This window comes from Bos javanicus, chromosome 17 (genome assembly GCF_032452875.1).
Source record: "Bos javanicus breed banteng chromosome 17, ARS-OSU_banteng_1.0, whole genome shotgun sequence".
NCBI lineage: Eukaryota > Metazoa > Chordata > Mammalia > Artiodactyla > Bovidae > Bos > Bos javanicus.
The window spans coordinates 7,885,300-7,910,373 of NC_083884.1; the positions used below are offsets into that span (position 1 = coordinate 7,885,300).

General features: G+C 37.0%; 1 protein-coding gene across 7 annotated transcripts in view; it reads left to right on the forward strand.

Moving 5' to 3' along the window:
* Positions 1 to 25,074, forward strand: part of LRBA (LPS responsive beige-like anchor protein) — a 753,999-nt gene that overhangs the window by 540,331 nt on the left and 188,594 nt on the right. For all 7 annotated transcript variants that reach the window (XM_061384015.1, XM_061384012.1, XM_061384019.1 and 4 more), the window contains exons 43-44: positions 19 to 134; positions 3,034 to 3,146. In XM_061384015.1, coding sequence (XP_061239999.1) covers positions 19 to 134; positions 3,034 to 3,146 — 229 coding nt within the window. The remainder of the gene's footprint in view (positions 1 to 18; positions 135 to 3,033; positions 3,147 to 25,074) is intronic.

A 25,074-nucleotide genomic window follows, 5' to 3' on the forward strand; every position in this document is an offset into this window, starting at 1 on the left:
AAATTCTTTTTCTTGCAGGCGTATCTCATTAGCTAGTCCACGTCAACTTTTTAAAGCTTCTAATATGACCCAGCGATGGCAGCACAGGGAGATTTCAAACTTTGAGTACTTGATGTTTCTCAACACAATAGCAGGTAATTTAAGCCCATATGTTGATTTATTTCAAATGATAAGTTATTAATTGTGCTATTAGATTATTTGGAGTATGCATATGAATGGAGTCATTCTATGTAAAGCTGAAAGCATAAGCAACATACAAAGATGAGGAAAAAATGAAATATAGCTAAAGAATGATTATTAGTATATTGTGTGTGTACATATATTCATAAAGGTATGATGAAAATGAAAACTAAAAAGATTGTGTGGAGACATTCATTATGAAAGATTTTCTCTCAATTTGAGGAATTAGCAGTCAATTCACAGGGAAGTTTTTGACAGTTTCTGAACAAATGAGCAATATCAGAGCTGTATGAAAAGTTGGAGCAGTATGAAGGATAAAGAAGGGTGCAGGGAGTCTCGGTAGAGAGCAAAAGTTAGGAGGCAGTTGCACATAAAAAGTAATGAGGGCCTGCATTAGAGAGGTGACAGTAGGAATTAAAACAAAGGATTAGATAACACAAGAATTTACAAGGTACAAACCATCTGCCATCCAGAGGACTGAATGCTGAGAGTAAATGAGAAGAAAGTGTCAGAAAAGACTTCCAGGCTTCTGTTCTAAATCATGGGGGAAACCGTGGTGCTATTAAAGGAAAAAGAAGGAAAAAATTTGATCTAGAGAAAGATGATGATTTTACTGTGCTAGCAAGGCATACAATATATCAAAAAGAGATGCTGAAGTATAGAAGGCATTTGGAACTTAGAGAAAGACATTGGGTTTCATCTGCATAGAGACTAATCACCAAGAGATAGAGATGAGATTACCAAGCCAGATGATGCAGAAAGCAGTGAGATAAGGTCTGGGGCCTGCTCTTGAGCAGGACAAAAAGAAAGAGGAAAGTTGTTAAGGAAGAGAAGAGGATCAGTGATCCCAGAAATTATAGATTTAGTAGGAGAACTAAGTTGAAACAAATGGCTTGAGACACAACAGGAGAGGGAGAGGGAAAAGTGTAGGCCTCTGTATCAAATGTGATTCAGAGGTGAGGGGGAATTCAGAATGAATACAGGTCATGCCTTAGGCTTTAGCATCTCAGAACCTACAAGTTACTTTATAGGAGTTCATTTTCAAAATAAACAAAAGAGTTTAAGGACTGAATGGTTGGAGATTAAATGAGAACCTTAGGTGTAGATTGGGCTTTCCTGGTGGCTCAGATGGTAAAGAATCTGCCTACGATTCAGGAGACCCCGGTTCAATTCCTGGGTTGGGAAGTTCCCATGTAGAAGGGATAGGCTACCCACTCCAGTATTCTTGGGCTTCCCTAGTGGCTCAGATGGTAAAGAATCTGCCTGCAGTGCGGGAGACCTAGATCTTACCTGGGCTGGAAAGATCTCCTGGAGGAGGGCATGGCAACTCATTCCAGTATTCTTGTCTGGGGAATCCCCCTGGACAGAGGAGCCTGCTGGGCTACAGTCCATAGGATTATAAAGAGTTGGACACGACTGAGTGACTAAGCACAGGCATTCAGTAGTTATATATTGAATTTAACTTAATTAACAAGAGTCTGTTGACAATGAGCAGGTATGTACTCTTTTATTGTAGGTACAATAAACTTGATTTTTTAAGCATATAGGATAACAAAAGTATTTTATTGTTTACTGATGATAAGATCTCAATCAGAAGGAGAGAAAAATGCAAGAGAAAAGGGATATCAAAATAGGCTGCTTTTTGCTACTAAGTTCATTTATTTTTTTCTGGGAGAAATTAAAACTGACAGAAATATGAAGTGTGATAATTACATCTGAATTAAAATTATCTTATTATTCATATTTTGTAAGACTGTTTCCAGGCCTCAAGCTTATGATGAATAGAATGAAATAAAATGCTAAAAACATCAAATCATGAGGAAGGCTTAGATACCGAGAATCTGTGTGGAGAGCTAGTGTAATACTCAGCTGTATGTTGATATGACATCCGTATATATTTGAGAACTGTGAAAGAAAGAAGGGGATAGAATACACTGTAAGAAAGGAATTCAAGCAATATTAATATATTTATCTCCCTTATATGTTAGCCATAAAAGTTTGTTCACATTAAATCTAGCTAAATATAGGTTATAGACTAATAAAATGGTGGGGGCAGTGTTTTTACTTTGGAAACAGTGATGTCACCTACTGAGCCTGCCTCCCTAAAGAGGTGATATTCAGAAAGCTGCTGTTTCTACATGGATGGGCTACCTCACCCTTTGCTTTATTCATATTGTTAATAGACCCGAATGTGTCATTGAATGTCTTTGATTTAGAAGAAGCATAGAAGATTGTGTGGCATCATTTGGGAATTAAATAAGCAGCCTCGATGATGCCATGAATTATATTCAAAGGGGCATAGAATTTGAAAGCTTTCACAGGAATTTCAGAGTTATTTAGAATAACCTCATCATTTTACAGGTGACTAATGAATGCCCACAGGGGTTAAGTCACTTGAACTTGGTTTATTAGTTGGTTGGTTGATTGGTTAGTTAATTAATGGCAGAGAAAGGATTCTGGTTTTGAAAAACTCTTATGTGATAGGAAATTGTTTTTTAAATTCTTAGTGAAGATTATTTTTGTTTCAATTAATACAAATAGCTGTGGAATTTATAAGAATATTAGCATGGGTACAGAGCATCTAGATTTAAATATAGTTCAACCATTGCGAGTTCCATGATTTGGGGCAAGTTACATAAACTTTTGTGCCTCACTTTTCTATTTATAAAATGGGGTGATCCTATTTTCATAGAGTTATTGTGAAAATTAAATGAAATAATGAATAAATGATAGCACTGGGAACAGTGTTTGGCACTCAGAAATTGTTGTTCTTGTTATTTTTAATAAAATATATTCCAGAATGTTTATCATGTTACTATTCTAAATTAAGAATGACTTTTTTCTCTCTTCTAGGACGGACTTACAATGACTTAAATCAGTATCCTGTGTTTCCATGGGTCATTACTAATTATGAATCGGAAGAACTGGATCTTACTTTGCCAAGTAACTTCAGAGATTTGTCCAAGGTAATTTCTTAGTTCATCTGAAATACTATGTGTAAAATGTTATATATTATCTTGCATATAAAAAGAAATCTGATTATCTTTATTTTCACAACACCTTAAAAAACTTTTTAATATAACTTTAATATATTTATCTTTTAAATGTATTTTCATTATTCTCAAATTTAAAAGAGAAATTTAATATGCATGATAACCTTGATGGCAATTAAATTTTGAATTCCACAAATTCAGTACTTAAACCTTTCTTGGCTTATCATTGACTACAGAATGCTTCTTTCTTACCTCCATACTTTGCTTCCTCTGCCTTGAACATTCGTCTCTGCTTTGTGAATGGCTGACCCTCTCAGCCCTTCAGGACCACTACCTCATAGAGACTGTTACTGATCCCTTCCTCTGTCAAAGCATCTGAAATGACCTGCATTTCACAATTCTTTTACCTCGTTGTTTTGGTTCTTCTTGTGTCATTGTTTACCATTATTTCCCTCTTGCCAAGTAGAGAGCGTGTATTATTAAGTACAATAAATGTATTAAGTGAATTAAATAATAAAATATACATGACATTTCCTCCAAGTTCTAAAAAGTTAATTTTAACTGTATTACATTTTAAAATGTGAAATACATACATAAGAAAATAAAAACTACCCCTAATTTACCACATATATTGATACACAATGGTTATTATATAAACCTTTCTCATATCTTCAAGTATCATTAAGAATTTTCCTTTTTGGTCATAAATTATCAATAAATGGAATACCCTGAATCATTTTTTATTACAAAATGAGGTTATATGCCTCTTTTTTTCTTTTTAACTTTTTATAATGGAGAATTCCAAGCATATACAAAAGGAGACCAAACAGAATAATAATAAGTAGACAAAACAGGTGCATTCTCATGTATCAATCACTGTACTTCACTAATTATCACCTTGTAGTTCCTCTTATTTTATCTTTACTCTCATTTTCTCTCCCCTTTCCCATATTACTTTGAAGCAAATTTCAGACAGCATATCATTCCATTCATAAATATTTCAGTATATACTTTTAAAAACTTTGCAGAGCACAACCATAATCCCATTAGTAAACTTAAAAATATTAACAATACTTTCTTAATATCATCAAATAGCCAGTAGGCTTTCAAAATTGTATTTAGTTTGTTTATTCCAGTCAGGATCCAACAAGAACCACACATTGCATTTAAGTCTGTTTATTCTGTGGAATTCTCTTTCATCTATTTCCCCCCCCCTGATTTTTTAGTTGAAGAAGTATATTGTCTTGTAGATTTTTTCATAGTGTGGATTTTGCTTATTGCATCTGTGTGGCATAATCTACAGGTTTCATTGTCTCCTATATTCCTTGTAAATTGGTAGTTGATTCCAGAGGTTTATAGAATTCAGATTAGGGTTTTTTTTAGCAAAACTGCTTCATAGGAAACTTTTGCACTCTTCTGTCAAAGGACATGTAATATATAATTTGCTATTTTTATAATTTTATTTACTGTGGCTGTGCTGAGTCCTCGTTGCTGCGTGCGCTTTTCTCTAGTTGCGGAAAGTGGGCGCTGCTCTTTTCCTGGTTCCTGGGCTTCTCATTGCAGGGGCATCTCTTGTGCAGCACGAGCTCTAGGGCACAAGCGCCTCAGTAGCTCAAGCACATGGGCTCGGTCGTTGTGGCTCCCAGGCTCTGGAGCACAGGGAGAAGGGTTTTGGTGCTTGGGCTTAGTTGCCCCACAGCATGTGGGATCTTCGAACGAGGGATGGAACCTATGCCTCCTGCATTAGCAGGCGGATTCTTCATCACTGCGCCAGCAGGAAACCCCTCTAATTTACTTTTCTTTTGTCATGTTTAATGCCAGAACTCATTAGTTCAGTAGGCATTGCAAAATCATGGTATTTAAATTCTATCACTTTTATTTCATGTATTATTTGGGACCATTTTCTAAAGAGATGACATCCCTTCATCTGTTATTAAGTTTTTCAATGGTACATAACATTGGAAAGGCAGGATAAACATTTCTTTATATATATCAGTTTTTAAAACAATGAATTGGTTCCCAGCACCCTCCAAAGAAACCTAATTTAAAAATATTTATCTTTATGAATTTGTACACAAAACTGAAGTGGTTTTGATGTTTCAACCCACTGCAGTTAGTATTTTCATTGATGATCACTTGTTCCTGCTTTGATCACGGGGAGTTTCTTCAAGTTGTTCCTGCATTGTTTTGATACAATCTTAGTAGTCTGAAAACTTCCATGGTCTCTGATATAACAAGGTGCTTTAGTCTTAACCCTCACATTTTCTGGCCCAGTTCTCGTATTTAGTATCATTTATTTCTTTAAGGAGCCCTAGTGGGAGTCCTTTTCCAGGGAAATGTTTGTGAAACACACAGTTGGGCCCACTGTCCTTGTCGCAGGTACATGCTCATCACGCAGTCGTGTTCGACTCTGTGACTGTAGCCTGTCAGGCTCCTCTGTCCATGGGATTTTGCAGGCACGAGTACCGGAGTGGGTTGCCATTTCCTATTTCAGGGTTGCTGCTAGATTTGTCTTTGTTTCTAGCCCCTTCCGAAAGATCTAGGAAAGAAAAACTAAGATGAAGTACTTCATGAGTTGAAACTGATTCCTCCAGTTAAATTTAGGAGCATGAAAAATTTAGAAGCGAAAAATATTCCTTTAATGTAAAAGGAACACTGTACCCCTGCTCCCATCTGTTCAGACAGTCGGAAAGTCCAGTCTTTTTCCTAAAACTCTTAGAAATTTCTACCAATACCTGAAGAGTGTTTATATATTCTACAGATCTAACCTGGAGGTTCTTTGCTGCCTTTCCCCTGCCTGTTCCCCGAGCCCCTGTTGCTCCCTTATCCTTCTAGGTCACTCTGGAGTTCTCAGAACATGAGACTTCTTCTTTCTAAGATTGTACATAGTCCCTTCCCTTAACTCTTTTAAATCTGTTTTAGGCTCTAGTGAAGTATTTAAGTAAAGCTTTACTGAGTACCCAATCACATCAGAAGTACAGGCTCTAAGCAATTTATAGCCTGAGTCTGAGGATCACTGCCTACTCTCCACAGATTACTACAAGATAGGCTCTAATTTACTCACAGTATCCATGTCCTCCACGCAGAATCCAAGGATTTCCCCTTTTTTGATGTCGAAGGAAGAGTGTTCCCTTCTTTGCCTGTCTCAGGTGTACCCTCTTGTCCTGGCTTGACAATATTAGGAATATCCAGGAGTAACTTCATCTGCATCCACAGGGTACAGTCTGCTTCTCTACACAGTCTAGTTGAAGTAGTCACCAGGGGTGTCAGCAGGAAGGTCAACATTTTTGTCATGACAGCAGTGGTGTGTAGGTCGTAGCCTTTGCCTGTTTGACCAGCACCTCTCTGCCTCTGCCCCATGTCATGACAGCAGTGGTGTGTAGGTCCTAGTCTTTGCCTGTTTGACCAGCACCTCTCTGCCTCTGCCCCATGTCTCTGCTATAGCCATCTGATCCTATGTTGCTTCATGTTCTCTTTCACCTTTGGTGCCTTTGCTATTGCTTTTCCCATCATCAAAAATTTTGTACTTGTGCAGTACTCTCTATATTCTTCTTTTCTAATGCATTACATAATTTATGATAATTTTACATGTTCTTCTCTGTGTTTCCTATTAAGGGAAATCATTGAATAGAAAGATTTAGTTCTTTTAATTTCTCTATTTTTGGTGCCTGTTACAGTACTTCAGTTCACTTCAGTTCAATCGCTCAGTCGTGTCCAGCTCTTTATGACTCCATGAACTGCAGCACTCCAGGCCTCCCTGTCCATCACCAACTCCCAGAGTCTACCCAAACCCATGTCCATCGAGTCAGTGATGCCATCAAACCATCTCATCCTTTGTCGTCCCCATCTCCTCCTGCCCTCAATCTGTCCCAGCATCAGGATCTTTTCAAATGAACTTAGTATTTAGGTATAGTACTTAGAACTAAGAAATTGTTCAGTTCGGTTCAGTCGTTCAGTTGTGTCCAACTCTTTGTGACCCCATGAACTGCAGCATGCCAGGGCTTCCTGTCCATCACCAACTCCTGGAGCTTACCCAAACTCATGTCCATTAAGTTGGTGATGCCATCCAGCCATCTCATCCTCTGTTGTCCCCTTCTCCTCCTGCGCTCAATTTTTCCCAGCATCAGGGTCTTTTCAAATAAGTCAGCTCTTCGCATCAGGTGGCCAAAGTATTGGAGTTTAAACTTCAACATCAGTCAATCCAATGAACACCCAGGACTGATTTCCTTTAGGATGGACTGGTTGGATCTCCTTGCAGTCCAAGGGACTCTCAACAACACCACAGTTCAAAAGCATCAATTCTTCACCACTCAGCTTTCTTCACAGTCCAACTCTCACATCTGTACATGACTACTGGAAAAACCATAGCCTTGACTAGACAGACCTTTGTTGGCAAAGTAATGTCTCTGCTTTTTAATAGGCTGTCTAGGTTGGTCATAACTTTCCTTTCAAGGAGTAAGTGTCTTTTCATGGCTGCAGTCACCATCTGCAGTGGTTTTGGAGCCCATGAAAATAAAGTCAGCCACTGTTTCCCCAACTATTTGCCATGAAGTGATTGGACCAGATGCCATGATCTTAGTTTTCTGAATCTTGAGCTTTAAGCCAACTTTTTCACTCTCCTCTTTCACTTTCATCAAGAGGCTCTTTAGTTCTTCTTCAGTTTCTGCCATAAAGCTAGTGTCATCTGCGTATCTGAGGTGACTGATATTTCTCCCGGCCATCTTGATTGAAGCTTGTGTTTCTTCTAGCCCAGCGTTTCTCATGATGTTCTCTGCATATAAGTTAAATAAGCAGGGTGACAATATACCTTGTCACCAAAAAGGAGCCTTGACGTACTCCTTTTCCCATTTGAAACCATTGTGTTGTTCCATGTCCAGTTCTAACTGTTGCTTCCTGACCTGCATACACATTTCTCAAGAAGCAGGAAGGTGGGCTGGTATTCCCATCTCTTCCAGAATTTTCCACAGTTTATTGTGATCCACACAGTCAAAGGCTTTGGCATAGTCAATAAAGCAGAAATAGATGTTTTTCTGCAACTCTCTCATTTTTTTGATGATCCAGTGGATGTTGGCAATTTGATCTCTGGTTCCTCTGCCTTTTCTAAAACCAGCTTGAACATTTGGAAGTTCACGGTTCATGTACTGTTGAAGCCTGGCTTGGAGAATTTTAAGAATTTCTTGAGTAGCATGTGAGATGAGTGCAATTGTGCGGTAGTTTGAGCATTCTTTGGCATTGCCTTTCTTTGGGATTGGAATGAAAACTGACCTTTTTCAGTCCTGTGGCCACTGCAGTGCAGCACTTTCACAGCATCATCTTTCAGGATTTGAAAGAGCTCAACTGGAATTCCATCACCTCCACTAGCTTTGTTTGTAGTGATGCTTTCTGAGGCCCACTTGACTTCACAGTCCAGGATATCTGACTCTAGGTGAGTGTTCACACCATCGTGATTATCTGGGTCATGAAGATCTTTTTTGTACAGTTCTTCTGTGTATTCTTGCCACCTCTTCTTAATATCTTCTGCTTCTGTAGGTCCATACCATTATTTTCCTTTATTGAGCCCATCTTCGCAGGAAATGTTCCCTTGGTATCTCCAATTTTCTTGAAGAGATCTTTAGTCTTTCCCATTCTGTTGTTTTCCTCTATTGCTTTGCATTGATCGCTGAGGAAGGTTTTCTTATCTCTTCTTGCTAGTCTTTGGAATTCTGCATTCAAAGGGTATATCTTTCCTTTTCTCCTTTGTGTTTCTCTTCTCTTCTTTTCACAGCTATTTGTAAGGCCTCCTCAGACAGCCATTTTGCTTTTTTGCATTTCTTTTTCTAGGAGATGGTCTTGATCCCTGTCTCCTGTACAATATCACGAACCTCCATCCATAGTTCATCAGGCACTCTGTCTATCAGATGTTGTCCCTTAAATCTAATTTTCACTTCCACCGTATAATCATAAGGGATTCAATTTAGGTGATATCTGAATGGTCTAGTGGTTTTCCCCACTTTCTTCAACTTATGTCTGAATTTGGCTATAAGGAGTTCATGATCTGAGCCACAGTCAGCTCCCACTGTTGATTTTGCTGACTGTATAGAGCTTCTCCAACTTTGGCTGCAAAGAATGTAATCAGTCTGATTTCGGTATTTACCATCTGGTGATGTCCATGTGTAAAGTCTTCTCTTTTGTTGTTGGAAGCGGGTGTTTGCTATAACCAGTACATTCTCTTGGCAAAACTCTATTAGCCTTTGCCCTGCTTCATTCTGTACTCTAAGGCCAAATTTGCCTGTTACTCCAGGTGTTTCTTTACTTTCTACTTTTGCATTCCAGTCCCCTGTAATGAAAAGGACATCTTTTTTGGGTGTTAGTTCCAAAAGGTCTTGTAGGTCTTCATAGAACCATTCAACTTCAGCTTCTTCAGCATTACTGGTTGGGGCATAGACTTGGATTACTGTGATATTGAATGGTTTGCCTTGGAAACGAACAGAGATCATTCTGTCGTTTTTGAGATTGCATCTAAGTACTGCATTTCGGACTCTCTTGTTGACTGTGATGGCTACGCCATTTCTTCTAAAGGATTCCTGCCCACAGTAGTAGATATAATGGTCATCTGAGTTAAATTCACCCATTCCAGTCCTTTTTAGTTCACTGATTCCTAAAATGTTGAAGTTCACTCTTGCCATCTCCTGTTTGACCATTTCCAATTTGCCTTGATTCATGGACCTAACATTCCAGGTTCCTATGCGGTACCTCTCTTTACAGCATCAGACCTTGCTTCTATTACCAGTCACAACCACAGCTGGGTGTTGTTTTTGCTTTGGCTCCATCCCTTCGTTCTTTCTGGAGTTATTTCTCCACTGATCTCCAGTAGCATATTGGGCATCTCCTGACCTGGGAGTTCATTTTTCAGTATCCTATCTTTTTGCCTTTTCATACTGTTCATGGGCAAGAATACTGAAGTGGTTTGCCATTTCCTTCCCCGGTGGACCACATTTTGGCAGACCTCTCCACCATGGCCCATCTGTCTTGGGTGGCTCCACGTATAATGGCTTAGTTTCATTGTGTTAGACAAGACCGTAGTCCATGTGATCAGATTGGCTAGTTTTCTGTGATTATGGTAAGTTTCTGTGCTTGTGGTAAGAAATTGTAGAAGTTTGTATATCTCCTGTTTCACTTTTAAAGGAGAGTTTTTATTTTCAAAAGAAAACCTTATTGTTTTGGTTCTAGGATGAGTATGTAGAATATAGAACAAAACCGAAACAATCCGATTCAAAAATTGGTGAGGAGTTTTACTCGGCAGTCCTTCAAAGTAGTTATAGTGATAGCCAATGAGCAGATGAGAAGGTGTTCAAACACTACTTGATGTTAGAAAATGTGTATCAAAACCACAGTGAGATACCACTTCACACTGAGTACTATGGCTTTAATTAAAAAATAAATAAACCTAACATAACAAGTATTGGTAAAGATTTGGAGAAATTGGAACCCATGTGCACTGCTGGTGGGAATGTAAACTTGTAAATCTGATGTGGAAAAAAGTATGGCAGTTCCTTCAAAATAAAAAAAATGGAATTACCTTAAGATCCAGTTATTCCCTTTTTAAATATGATTTCATTTACTTTTGACTGTGCTGGGTCTCTGTTGCTGCGCAGACGTCTCTGCAGTTGTGGTGAGCGGTGGCCGCCCTCTGGGTGCGGGGCGCAGGTTTCCCATGTGCCGTGACTTCTCTTGTTGCAAAGCACGGGCTCCAGTAGCTGTGGCACCTAGGCTCTGGAGCACAGGGTCAGTAGTTTACCGCAGGGGCTTAGTTGCTCCGTAGCATGCGGGGTCCTCCCAGATCAGGGATGGAACCCGCATCTCCTGCATTGGCAGGCAGATTCTTTACCCTGAGCCACAGGGATGACCCCAGCTATTCCAGTTTTGAGTATGTACCCAAGAGAAAAGCTAAGACTTGAAGAGGTATTTGTATACCCATTTTCATATTTATGGAATTATTACTTACAGTAACCAAAAGATGATAGCAGTCCAAGTATCCATGATGGATTAGTGGATAAACAGAAGGTGGTACACATATACAGGGGAATATTGTTCACCCTTAACCAGGGAGGGACTTCTGACACGTGCTGCAATGTGGATGAACCTTGAAGACATCATGCTACGTGAAACAAGACATTCACAAAAGGACAACTATTGTATGATTTCACTCATATAAGGCATTTAGAAGAGTCGAGTGTTATAAGGAATGGAGACTTCTTTAGTGAGTGTAGAGTCTCAGTTTTGCAAAATGAAACAAGTTCTAGAGATAGGTGGTGATGGTTGCCTGACAACCTGAGTGTACTTAATGCCACTGAACTGTACATGTAAAAGTGGTTAAAATGATAAATTTCATGTTATGAATATTTTACCACAATTTAAGAAAAAAAGAAAAAGGAGGCCAGTAGAGGAGAAAAAAGAGTTGGTTAGTAAACTCAAAACAAAATAGAAGTTTGAAAAAGCACCTGCATGTTTCTGCTTTTGCTTCCCTTTGACCTCCTTTGAGAACATGCCCTAGTTAACTAGCTGGGGGGTCAAGACTGACACATGGAGGATGGCTGCTCTGTGCGAGCTGAGGCCAGCTCACACCAGGCAGCTGACCACAGACTCAGGAGCAGGCACAGCCATGAGCAGCCAGATGTGGCCCAGATAGCAGAAGTTCCCTGGTGCCCCACTGACTGTGAGGAATAATAGATAGAGAAATGTTTTCTTGTTTTTTCGGGGTGTGGGGGGAGGAGAGGGGAGTTCTTTAGAGAAAACGAAAAAAGGAAAGTCTTACTTACATTTGGGTGCTGAATTTGTTCTAAAACCTGTGTGTTTCACTGGAACCGAAGAACTCTCTTGGCTAATAAAAATGAGGACTGTATTTGACTTGTGCAATGGACCACGCAGTAGGTCAATAGTGAAGACTGGACAGCTCTTTACTTCTCAGGCTGTTACATCCCACTGTCTCTCCTTTATTTGAATTTTATGTGTGGAAAAGTAAAAATCTCATTTTTTCATTAAGTTGTTAAAATATAAAATTTGCTTCACAAAATAAATTAAATATATACCCTTTCTCGACATCTAGAAGAACTCCCTTCTTTTCTGTAAACTCAGTCCTCCAGTTTGAACTTCTGTGTGAGCACATAGCTTAAGAGGCTTTGTGCTTGGGGGGCTTTTTGTGGGCTCTTTTAAGGTGCAGTGAGTAGTTGGATGGATTGTGGGCCAGGAGCATGTTCACTTCTGGATGGAACAGGCTGTAATGGTGAAAGGTGGGAGGCTGTTTGGATTTTCCTGCCGAGGTTGTATTCCTCTCCTCTGCCGTCCCTGGACTGGGCAAGCGCTCCCGCCCCGTTGGCGTGTCCTGCCGCTTCTTGCCAAAGGGCTGTTCACTACCCCTATCTTTGTTCTCTATCCCACTAACAGTCTTACGTGGCCAGAAGAAAGCCTTCAAAACAATTTTTTTGAAGTAGGCCCTATGAATTTTTTCATTATGAGAATCCAATGAAATGGTATCAGCAAAATGCAGTTATTACTTGCCAGCTAAACAGAATCTTTTATTAAAATTGAATCTTATTTGTATGTTACAGCTGTTTCTAAGGAACTTGCCAAGTAGTTTTGCTGGATGTGTAAAATGCTGTTTTAACTAATGCCTTTATAACTTATCTCTGTATGTGATAAATAAGGTATTTTAATGCCCCACTAAAGGACCAATAGTAATTTTGCTTTTTTTATTTTGTTATATTAAAAGTAAGAAGGGGAGGGGAGTTCAGAACCAAAGCAAAAGAGTCATTTTCATTACCATCTGTCCATAAATGTCCATATCCACTATATAGAGACATAAAATATAATTTTTTTGATTTAGTGCATTTAATTGTAGGAGTATCCATTTTTATATTATAAGAGATTTTGTGAAATAATTGCTTTTTGTGCTGACAAAGGAATATTTATAAAGAGTGTTTTCAACAAGAGCTGAACAGCACATATTGTATAGCCAATAGTGGTGTGATTAGCAGAGCTGGAAGAAGTGGGGAGCTCTAATACTCAACCACACAAGTTACAACTAACCTCTCCTCTCCTATAAAGCAGCAGTAATTCAAATGCTAGAAAAGTCTTTCAAGATCGTGAAAATGGAATCCTACTCATACTAATTGATTTCATTAACTATTGATGGAAATAAGTGAGTTTGGACTTACATTATTTTAAGTAAAATAATCAAGCATATATGATATTTGAAAATTGTACTCAGTGTATATAAAATTGTTTATAAATTGTATCTCATTCCTATTGATATTAAGGTCTGCCACAATGTTTCCAGTGTGATTCCATTTTTAAGTATCTGTGTATAGACATATTTTCAGGAGTGTGTGTCATACATAACATGAGCTGTATCTGTAAGAAAAATGATTATAATAGAATTATATGCCTGGAGAAGGAAATTGCAACCCCCTCTAGTATTCTTGCATGGAAAATCCCATGGACAGAGGAGCCTGGCGGGCTGCAGTTCATGGGGTTGTAAAATGTCAGACATGCCTGAGTGTGCACACACACACACACACATACACTGTCACACACACACATGCGCGCTCTCTCTTTCTCTTTCTGCATTATGAGGAGACACCATAGGCGTGCCTTTGAGTTCTGCATTCAGAGCTGCTTTGAAGGTGTCATCCACTTAGTATGAATAGAATGCCAGATTTCTATTTAAAAAGTAGATATATAACATACATGCACATATGCAACTGAATCACCTTGCTGTGCACTTGAAACATTGTTAGTCAACTATACATCAATAAAATGCATATATTAAGACAAAAAATATTAGAATTATATGGAAGTTTTCCCATAGTATACATTTAGCAAATACTACCGCTGCTGCTGCTAAGTCGCTTCAGTTATGTCCAACTCTGTGCGACCCCATAGACGGCAGCCCACCAGGCTCCCCTGTCCCTGGAATTCTCCAGGCAAGAACACTGGGGTGGGTTGCCATTTCCTTCTCCAATGCATGAAAGTGAAGTCGTTCAGTCGTATCCGACTCTTAGCAATCCCATGGACTGCAGCCTACCAGGCTCCTCCATCCATGGGATTTTCCAAACAAAAGTACTGGAGTGGGGTGCCATTTCCTTCTCCAATGCGTGAAAGTGAAGTCGCTCAGCTGTATCCCACTCTTGGCGACCCCATGGGCTGTAGCCCACCAGGCTCCTCAGTCTATGGAATTCTCCAGGCAAGAGTACTAGAGTGGGTTGCCATTTCCTTCTCCTTAGCAAATACTACTATATGTTTAAATAAACTTGTGAAATCGAAGAAAACATTGTGTGCAAAGCTTAAATTAAATCATAAACAGGTCTTATCCTCATTCTTAAGTGGATAATATAGCCTGACTATCTTTTTTAAATGAATTGAATTATTTATGCATATTTATATCCATTTAATGTCCCCAAAGTTTTGATATGAAACTACAATTTTATTTGGTAATCTTGTCCATGTTTTACAGGAATTCTCTTTCTGAAGCTGAATTAATATAATTAACAGTCTTTCTTCTGTATCATTTTTCTGATCATTATCTTTAGAAAGAAAAGTTCTAAGACAGAGAATGTAAAAAATGTCCTTTTGAAGGAATTCAATTTTATATATGGTATTTCCTTATAATAATTGCAATATAATATTGTCAATCTGTTAAGATCAAATCTATTTTAGTTTGAAAATGTGAGGAAATTTTATTATTTTCTTCTATTGAGAAACTCCTCATTTAACATAATGCTTTAATCTTTTAAAGCTGAAAAAAAGTAGAAATCAGTTTTGAAGTTGTTTTTTTCTTCCAGTTTCCCTGTTGTTTCATCACCAGTCTAAAATTCTGACTGATGAGAAGACAGATCTAACCATGCATAAACTTTGGAGTGACATTAATCCATATTTTACAAATGCACACTGAGTTTAGTTTTATATTTTGACAGCCTCCTTGAAAGAGACAAGAATATTTTCTTTTTGTCTTTTCTTTATAAGAAGTTATAATCAGGGCAGGAATATATTTACAAAATGTCATACCATAAAAACAAATTATAATAGCTGTTGTTTCAGTACCAGAGATTTCATGGTGGATTAATAAGATTTTTTTGTGCTGTTATTACTTTTTTTCCTTAGTAGGAGATTGTGTAAGCCAATTTTCTAAGTGAGGAAAATGAAAATAATCAGGTGCAATAATTTCTCTTCTAATTGATAAAGATAGTTATTTTGGAATATTTAATGTAAATACCTGGATGAAAGTGAAAGTTGCTAAGTCTTGTCTGACTCTTTGCAACCCCATGGACTATACAGTCCATGGAATTCTCTAGGCCAGAATATAGGAGTGGATAACCCTTCCCTTCTCCAGGGGATCTTCCCAACCCAGGGATCGAACCCAGGCCTCCCTCTTTGCAAGCAGATTCTTTACCAGCTGAGCCACAAGGGAAGCCCAAAGAATATAGGAGTAGGCAGCCTGTCCCTTTTCCAGTGGATCTTCCTGACCCAGGAATCAAACTTGGGTCTCCTGCATTGCAGGCGGATTCTTCACCAACTGAGCTCTCAAAGAAGTCCATATACCTGAATGCCTATTCAAAAAAACAAGTATTTTGTTAGATTGAAATGCAGTAGATAGACCAGCCATTTCCAAATGAAGTCTTGCAAATGAAAACTCAGCTATAAGAACATCCCACTTTGGAGTATATTACATATGTTAATTCTTTTAACCCTCACAAAGACCTTCTAAGATAGGTAGTATTATTACTATCTTTTACAGGAGCAGAAATTGATACACTGTGAGGTTAAACCAATTGTACAAAGTCACACAGATGGTGGATAGAACCAGAATTTAAACACTGTGCAGTTCACAGCTGTGTGTGTGTGTGTGTGTGTGTGTGTGTGTGTGTGTGTGTACTGGGTTAAGATATAAAGTGACAAATTTCTTGCTGTGAATTTTGGCCCAGACAGCTTGGGAAACACTGCAGTGTGCTATGCTGCTTTCTATGCTTGGCTTCAATTTCTGAGTCTGTTTTAATGTTATATTATCAAGTTGCTTTTCACCTCTTATGCTGAAGTGCATGGTAAGGTGCAACCAGCATTTTATTGCTCGAAAAGTACTTTTCCCAGTTGCTGCCTCCTGGTGTGTTTGTCCCAGGTTATGCTTCCAGCTTTTTGACCAAACCCGTTTTATGGAAAAGATGAATGTTTGGTTAACTCTAGAGAACACCTGATGTTCCCTGAGCATTCTTTTTTTTTTTTTTCATTTAGTGATTGTTTATTGAGTAATAGTGTACCAGGGACTCTTAGTTTCTGGAAATTAGATAAAGTCTTCTAAGTTACTGTTCTACTAAAAAATAAACCAAAGATTGGTGAGGGGGAAAGCAGGAATGGTCAAACTATAACCAGTAATTTATAATGGTCAAGCTATAATCTATATTTGTTAGAGCATACATTCTTCAAATGAAGCAAAATGCTGCAAGAGTTCAAGGTAGAGGGAAAAGAAAAATCATGCATTTTAAAAACTTTAGAATGTAAGCACAGTGTGAGTTGTTATTTTGCTTAAGAATCAAGAAAAGCAAATTGCTCTACTCTGGATCAAAGTGTTTCTAAAGAGTAAATTATGAAATAAATGAAGGGATCTGAACAAGGTTGTCCTAAATTTATTCACTTGCTGATTAGTTGCTGTTATTCATCCTTGTATTTATTGTGTTTTCTTCTCTCTTTGTTTAAAGCAAAAGTAGATGACTTCCCCCCTCTCTGTCTCCTTCATATCTCCTACCATCTGGTTGTGTATTTTTATATGTGAGATGTTTCTCCTAACACACACACATAATATACAGCATTCATCCTGACCTGGAATTGACTACTGGACATTTAACTGTTGTTGATCAGACAGCACTTCTTTATCTCTTTAAATTTTAAGTGCTGTTTCTGACAAATGCCAGTCCTTTTAGTGGGCTCTGCAACAGATACACTGGGAATCAATATACCATCTAGATGTCACAGAGGGAGAAGAATACTCTTTTGGTGGGGAGGGGAATATTGTTTTAAGACGATGAGCATTATAACTTTTACTTTATTTTTCTATTTATTGGGCTTCAGTTAAACCAAAGGAACTGAAAGTTAAAACAACTTTATTATATTATAATGATAAATAGTGGATCCTAAAGCATTTAAATAAAATATAAGTGCAGAGAAAAATTAAAATTATCCCACACTTGGCTGTTTTTTATTGGCTGGCAAAATATATTAAATATATTTCAAGCTTGGCACCAAATATGCTGTTATATGCCACATAGATCTTAGAGATTTTGGTTTGAATTACATTCCCTGGCCTTGGGGAGTTTATAGTCCAGTCAGCAAAAAAGAATGATATGGGAAAGTTTAGAATCTTTTTGTAGGATTGTGAGGGAATCCCAAGTACGTGCTTTTAAAAAACATTTTATATATGTGCTCTTCTTTAGTCTCTTCAACCACATTCTAACGAATGTGTTATTATCTTTATTTTACACATAGGAAACAGAGGTGTAGTGAGGTTAAGAAACTCTCCAAGGACATAGATTTCCTAATTGTTAAAGGCTAGGATCTGACCTCAGATGTGTCCCTATCACTGAACTGGTAGACTTTTAGGTGTAACTAGAAAGAATAGTTTTGGTTGAACAGTGGCATGTATGTCTACTTCTTTCCAAAATGGGACTACCTTTCCCCTTATCTCAGCAAAAGACTAGAGGTTTACTTTTTGGAGAAATTGCACCAGACAAGTTTCTGATTGGAGAACAGGAAGAACAGCAGAGGGGGAGTTGAAGAGTAAGGAATGGAAAGCAGGAGGATTAACAGAAGGCTTTAAGTACCGAAGGCTGAAGGCCCCCAGACCCCTTTGCTGTCATGATATCAGCACTCCGACAGCCAGGCTTATACCAGCCCCAAAATGTAAGGCGGAAAATTGTGTTACCCTTTGGACATACTGATTGTCTCAATGAAAAGACCTCAAATGTACTGACATTTTAGGGATCCTACTTGGAGCCTATATGATTTTGCTTCTGTAAAAGTCACATTTCTGTTTACACTCAGTGACTGAAGTCAGCGGTTTTGTGCCTCATTCTTAGAAATGAAGATATGACCAAGTACTAGCAAGCATTTAAAGACAGCCTTCAGTGTGAAGGACAGTAGAGACTAAATTGAATAGAACAATAAAAGAAACCAGAAGAAACAAAGACAATTTAAGAAGCAGAAGCCTTAAAAGCAAAACAGAATAAATACCCTAATAGAAAAAAGCTATTGCATTAATAGAAAAAGAAAACATTACTATAGAATGTTGAGAGTAAGTACAGATGCTTTCTAAAAGGGATATCCAAAATGAAAGGGGGTATAGCTTGGAAAGATGAAATTCAGAAACCAAGAAAGTTTTAGATTTAGATAGGCTTGTGTCAGCCTGCCTCCATTTATTAGGAAGGACCAGAAGCAGAGTACTTAATCTGAGGGTCCTGAATAGCAGACTGCTTTTTATATAGTATTTGTTACAATACTGGAGAAAATTTTTCGTGAGTACACTTACCTTTCAAAACTTTAAATTATTACATGTACAGTGTGATATATTTTGTTTAAAATACAGCTGTTTGGCACTTTGCCCATAATTTAAAATTAAGTTTAGCAAAATACGAACATATATAGATGTATATATACACACACATACATACATATGGGGCAATATATTGTGGTGTGTTTAGAGGATTTGCTGCAGTTTTTTTTAACTTAGGACAATAATCCATTGGTTTTGCACAAACAATTTTTTACAGTTTGCATCTTTAAATTATTAGTACTGTGTATGGCATTTAAATTATTAGTACTATGTATGGCAGATTTGTTTTTTTTTACTAGAAGTTACCTTCTTGTGGAAGTTTTTTAATGACTCTAACAGGGGTTAAGCCTACACTTAGTTTAAGCAACCTTCATTGACATTGTTTTTTTAACATTAGTCAGAAAATGATAAACTGAAGTTACTGAAATGGATTGTGGTTAATATTACTGTCAGGGAGATGAATAATCTTGACATGTACCAGCAACACACTGCCAGTCCAGTAATCCTTCTCAAAGTTAAGTATTTATTCTCAAATCATCGTAAGTTACTGTGGTGTGGAGTGATCATTTATTATTATTTATAAATAAATTGTTTTATTTACATAATGTTACCAGTTTTATCCTATCATACTTCCTGTTTTCTTAGTTTAGAGCTGCGAGTACTAGGGTAGATCCAAGTAAGGAACATATACTCACCATAAACTTGTATGAAAAAATTTTTGAAACACCTTGAAAAAAATTTTAAGTTTGATAAATACTGATATTGTACTTCTAATTTCAGGCTGGGGCATTTTTTTTTTAAGAGAGTAAATATAGTAAGAAACCATCTTAAAAAGCCTGCGTACATTTGTAGCTTTCTTTATATCCTTGTGTTAACTTTTCATTCTTGTATTTCTCTGTGACAGTAAAAACTTAATTTATGTGAATGTGTAATAGTCTGCTTTTTAAAATAAGTAATGTATTAATGTATCTTTTAGTCACGTGTCCACATTCCTGTCCAAGTCTTTTATTTTCCAAATCCATTTATTAGAGTAAGCACATTTATTCAACATAAACACTTATTTATAATACCCTGATTATATTAAATGTGTTTAGTCAAATAATTGATTATTAAGCATATTTGGGGCACCATTCACAGGATTATTGCCAAGAGACTGGTAAATTCACATATATATGTATATATTAATATTTGAGAGAATGTCCTACTGAAAAAGTTAAAATCTTCTGATTTTCATTACACACTTTTTCTTACCTGACAATGGTTTGACTTTTCTAAGAACAAATTGTGTCAAACATAATTATTATTACCCTCTGGTATTGTTGCTGCTGGTGCTACTTATTTTTGTCTATATCATGAAAAACCTAGACAGCGTATTGAAAAGCAGAGACATTACTTTGCTGACAAAGGTCTGTGTAGTCAAATCTATGATTTTTCCAGAAATCATGTACGAATGTGGAAGTTAGACCATAAAGAAGGCTGAGCACCAAATAATTGATGCTTTCAAACCGTGGTTCTGGAGAAGACTCTTGAGAGTCCCTTGGACAGTAAGGATATCAAACCAATCAATCCTAAAGGATATCAACCCTGAATATTCATTATAAGGACTGATGTTGAAGCTGAAGCTCCAATACTTTGGCTACCTGATGCAAAGAGCCGACTTATTGGAAAAGACCGTGATGCTTGGAAAGATTAAAGGCAGGAGGAGAAGGGAGTGACAGAGGTTGAAGTGATTGGATGGCATCACTGATTCAATAGACCTGAGTTTGAGCAAACTCTGGGAGATGGTGAAGGACAGGGAAGCCTAGACAAGGAATCCTGGCGTGCTGTAGTCCATAGGGTCGCAAAGAGTCGGACATGACTGAGCGACTGAACAACAGCAACATCATGTATTATAGTTGTGAAATAATAGTTGAGGTTCATTTTTTTTTTTTACAAATGGAAGTCCAGTTCTTCCAATACCACTTGTTGAAAAGACTGTCTTTTCTCATGAATTGTCTGGGAACCTCTATTGAGATTAAATTGGATGTATACGTATAGGTCTATTTCTAGACTTTATTCTGGTCGATAAGCATAGTCTATCCTTATATCAATAGCACACTGTCTTGTTTACTGTATGTAGTTTTATAGTTAGTCATAATATCAGGTCATGTGAATCCAGCTATTGCTTCTTTCTTAAAGTTGTTTTGGCTACTCTAGATTTTCTGGAATCAGCTCGTCAATTCTGCTATTTTGGTTAGGCTTGCGTTTAATTGGTAGGCCATTTTTACCAAAAATTATAGCGATACTGAATCTTTCAATCCACAAATATGGTTTATCTTCCATTCATTTAGGTCTTCTTTAATTTCTGTCTGAGGTTTTGTGGCTTTTTGTGTTGCATGCTAACATTTTTAATTTATCCTTAAAATTTTCATTTTTTTTTTCATTTCAAACTTTTCAAAATTTATAGGAACACAATTGAATTTTTTTAGATTGACCTTGTGTTTTACAACTTTTGTTTGACTCAACTATTCATACTAGTAGCTTTTTTGTAGACTTTTGGGGACTTCCTACATCTCCACATGAATACTTACTGCATTATATGATGTTGACCATAAGTGCTGAGAGGGCCTTTTCTTTTATCTTATGGGAAAAGCATTTACTCTTTCATCATTAAGTATAATAATAGCTATAGGTTTCATATGTTTCTCTTGTGTTTTTTGGTGTTGTTTTCAGCTTTGTTTCCCTTACTTTTTTTCTTTCTACTTGATTTGGATTCAATTTTAATTTCTCTTCCTTTTATTTTTTTAGTATCTTAAAGTGGAAGATTTAAACTATTCCTTTCCAACTTCTTTTTCTTTCTAATACAAGCATTTAATGTTACAGATTTCCCTCAGAACACTGATTTTTGTAAGGTCCAACAGATTTTTATGTATTGTGTTTTCATTTTTATTCCATTCAATGTATTTTCTAATTTTCCTAATGACCCATAGATTCTTTGAGTTTCTCATTGACCCATAGATTCTTTAGAAGAGTGGTGTTTCCTTTCCACAGGTTTAAAGGTTTGTCATGTCTTTCTCTTGTTACTTCCTAGTTTAATTCCATTATGATTGGAAAACATACTTTTTTGTGACTTCTATTCTTTTAAGTTAGTTGAAATTTGGTGTATGGCTTAGAACATGATCCACGTTGGGAATATCCTTACTAACTTTATTTTTACCGGAGCACGGTTGATTTGCAGTGTTAGCTTCAGGTGTACAGCAAAGTGAATCAGTTGTACATGTACATATATCCTCTCTTGTTTAGATTCTTTCCATATACGCCATCAGAGTGCTGAGTGGAGCTTCCTGTGCTGTACAGTAGGTCCTTATTAGTCATCTGTCTTATGTGTAGTAGTGGGTGTACACCAGTCCAAATCTCCCAGTATATCCCTCCCCCTTTCTCCCCTGGTAACATAAAAGTTTGTTTTCTACATCTGTGACTCTACCTCTGTTTTCTAATTAAGTTCAATTATACCCCTTTTTTAATTAGAAAAAGATAGGATTCCACATAAAAGCAATATCATATGATACTTGTCTTTCTGTGTCTGACTTACTTTACTCAGTATGACAATCTCTAGGTCTTTTCATGTTGGTGCATTATTTCACTCTTTTTTATGACTGAGTAATATTCCTTACTAATTTTTTATCTACTTATTCTGTTGATTACTGAGTGAGAAATGTTGAAGTCTCCAACTCTAATTTTGATTTGTCTGTATCTTCTTTTTCACTTCTTTCATTTTTTGTTATATGTATTTTCAGCATTTGTTTTGGGTACATGTTATGAGTTGAATTATGTCTCCCCAAAAGTTATGTTGAAATCCTAACCCCTAGCATCTGTGGTCGTGACCTTATTTGTAAATAGGGTCTTTGCAAGTGTAATGAAGTTAAGATCATTGAAGTGGGGCTAATTTCAGTATGACTGGTGTTTTCATAAGAAGATGAAAATATTATGGTAAGACAAATGGCAAAGGAGAGAACAGCATGCAGTGATGGAAATAGAAATTGGGAGTTATGTTGCTGCAAGGGAAAGAGTACCTGAGGCCACAAGAAGCTGGACTAGACCGAGAAGGATCCTCCGTTAGAAGCTTCAGAGAGAATGTGGCTCTGCCAATACCTTATTTGAACACTGAACCTCCAGAACAGTGAGACAATGAATTTCTATTAGTTTAAGTCACCCAGTTTGAGGTGCTTTATCATAGGAGCCCTAGGAAACTAAGATAGTGCATACACATTTCAGAGCGCTATGCTTTCTTCATAAACTGTTATCATCTTCATGTAATGTCTCCCATCACACCTATAATAGTCCATGTCCTGAAGTCTACCTTTTCTGATATTTATATAGACATGACAGTGTTTTTTTTTTATTATTATTACTTATAGTATCTTTTTCTATCATATTTAAAAACCTGTCTATGACTTTATTTTTTTTAATTCCTTTTTTGTGGGCAACATATAATGCAGTCTTGCTTTTATAGCCATTCTAATAACGTCTACATTTTAGTTGGGGCGTTGAGACCATTTACATTTAATGTAATTTTATATAGTCAGTTTAAATGTATTTTCTTTCCACCTGTTTTTTATCCCTTATATCAGTTCTTTCTGTCTTATCTCCTTTTATCTGTTTTCTTTCAGATTGGGTTGTTTTATGATTCCAGTTTATCTTCACTGTGCCTTGTTATTTATACCTTTAAAAAATTTAGTGGTTTCTTTGTGGTTTAAAATGTGCATCTTTAACTTGTGATTTCTTTCAGAGGGAATTATTCCATGTGTAGCTAAAGTTTAGGTTTGTCTGTGGCAAGAAGTGAGTTCAGGAGCCTCTCTTGTCACCATTTTGGACCAGATTTTAATGGTCCTCGTTGTTTCTTTAAGTGAGCCTATCTGTGAATAAATAAATTTTGTTATAACAGCATTGAGCCTCTTGGATGTTGTCATTTTCATAATTCCTTTTTTTTTTTTAGTTGACCTTGGATTGTTAAGATTTTGGGGGGCTCCTTCCAGGTATTTAGCTCAACACGGGCATTGGATTATCAGATTATTTTAATTGACTTATGTGCCTTTCTCAAACAGACAAATAACTATATTGAAAATCACTTAATATGAAGTATAGCTGAATAATATAGAACTGTGAAGGTGGTGCTATTAAATCTACCAATGTGAGCCTTTGAAATGATTTAGCTTCAGTTAAGTACAATAAGTAAAATGGAATACTTTCTTTTTCCCAGGATATGTTTATTAAGTTGAAATCATATAGTGGGTATATGTTTAATGTTACTTGGAAGAGAGCTTGTTTTCAAGGGATTAAAAAATCCTCTGGTACGTAAAAACAAAAAGTGCTTATTTGTTAACTAAAAGCTGTAGTAGTATGCCAATAAAATTTTTTCTCTGTAATATTAAATTAGAGTGTGTGAAGATAAGTACCAAACCATTTCAGCCATATAGCATATGACGAAATACCCTGAAAACTAATGTTGAGTTACAATGCTTATCAGTCTGTTATATTCGTCTTTTAGATAAAAGGGCTGCTACAACTGACACAAAATAGTTGCTACACCCCCGAATTGTGGCAACATTGCTTAAATGATATAGGCTATTCTTTTATTTTTTCTCCTTGTAGATGGGAAAGGAAGGCAGGTGGTAGAGATGCACAGAATTCACTGGCTTCTTTAAAAAGTTTTAGCAACACAAGGAATTAAAGGCTTTCATTTGGGTTCATAGATATGGATATATAAATACAAAAAAATTAAAGAGAAAAGTAAAAACCAACATTCTAAAGCAACCATACCCCAATAAAGTTAATTTTTTAAAAAAGGAAAGTAAAGCAGTAAACTTTGATGACAGTGCTTATTTTTATGTATTCATTTTTTTAAAATAAGCAATTTTGTCAAGTGTCTTTTCAGTGACCCCAACACAAAATATTCATCCCTCTCCCCCATTTGTGAAACTGCTAAATACCCACTGTATTATACGTGTATGCATGCTCAGTTGTGTCCCACTCTTTGTGACTCCATGAACTATAGCCCCCAGGCTCCTGTGGTAATGGGACTTCTCAGGCAAGAATACTGGAGTGGTTGTCATTTCCTACTCCAGGGGATCTTCCCGGCTCAGGGATTGAACCCAGGTCTCCTGCCTCTCCTCCATTGGCAGGCAAACTCTTTACCACTGAGCCACCTGTGAAGCCCAAGCACATACATTATATAGTTAAGAGTAAAGTATAAATATCATTTTTTTCAAAAGAGCATTTAATCTAAAAGTCCCATGAAAGGATTCCAATGGTGCTATAGATTCAGCACCAACGCTTTCATTAATCCAT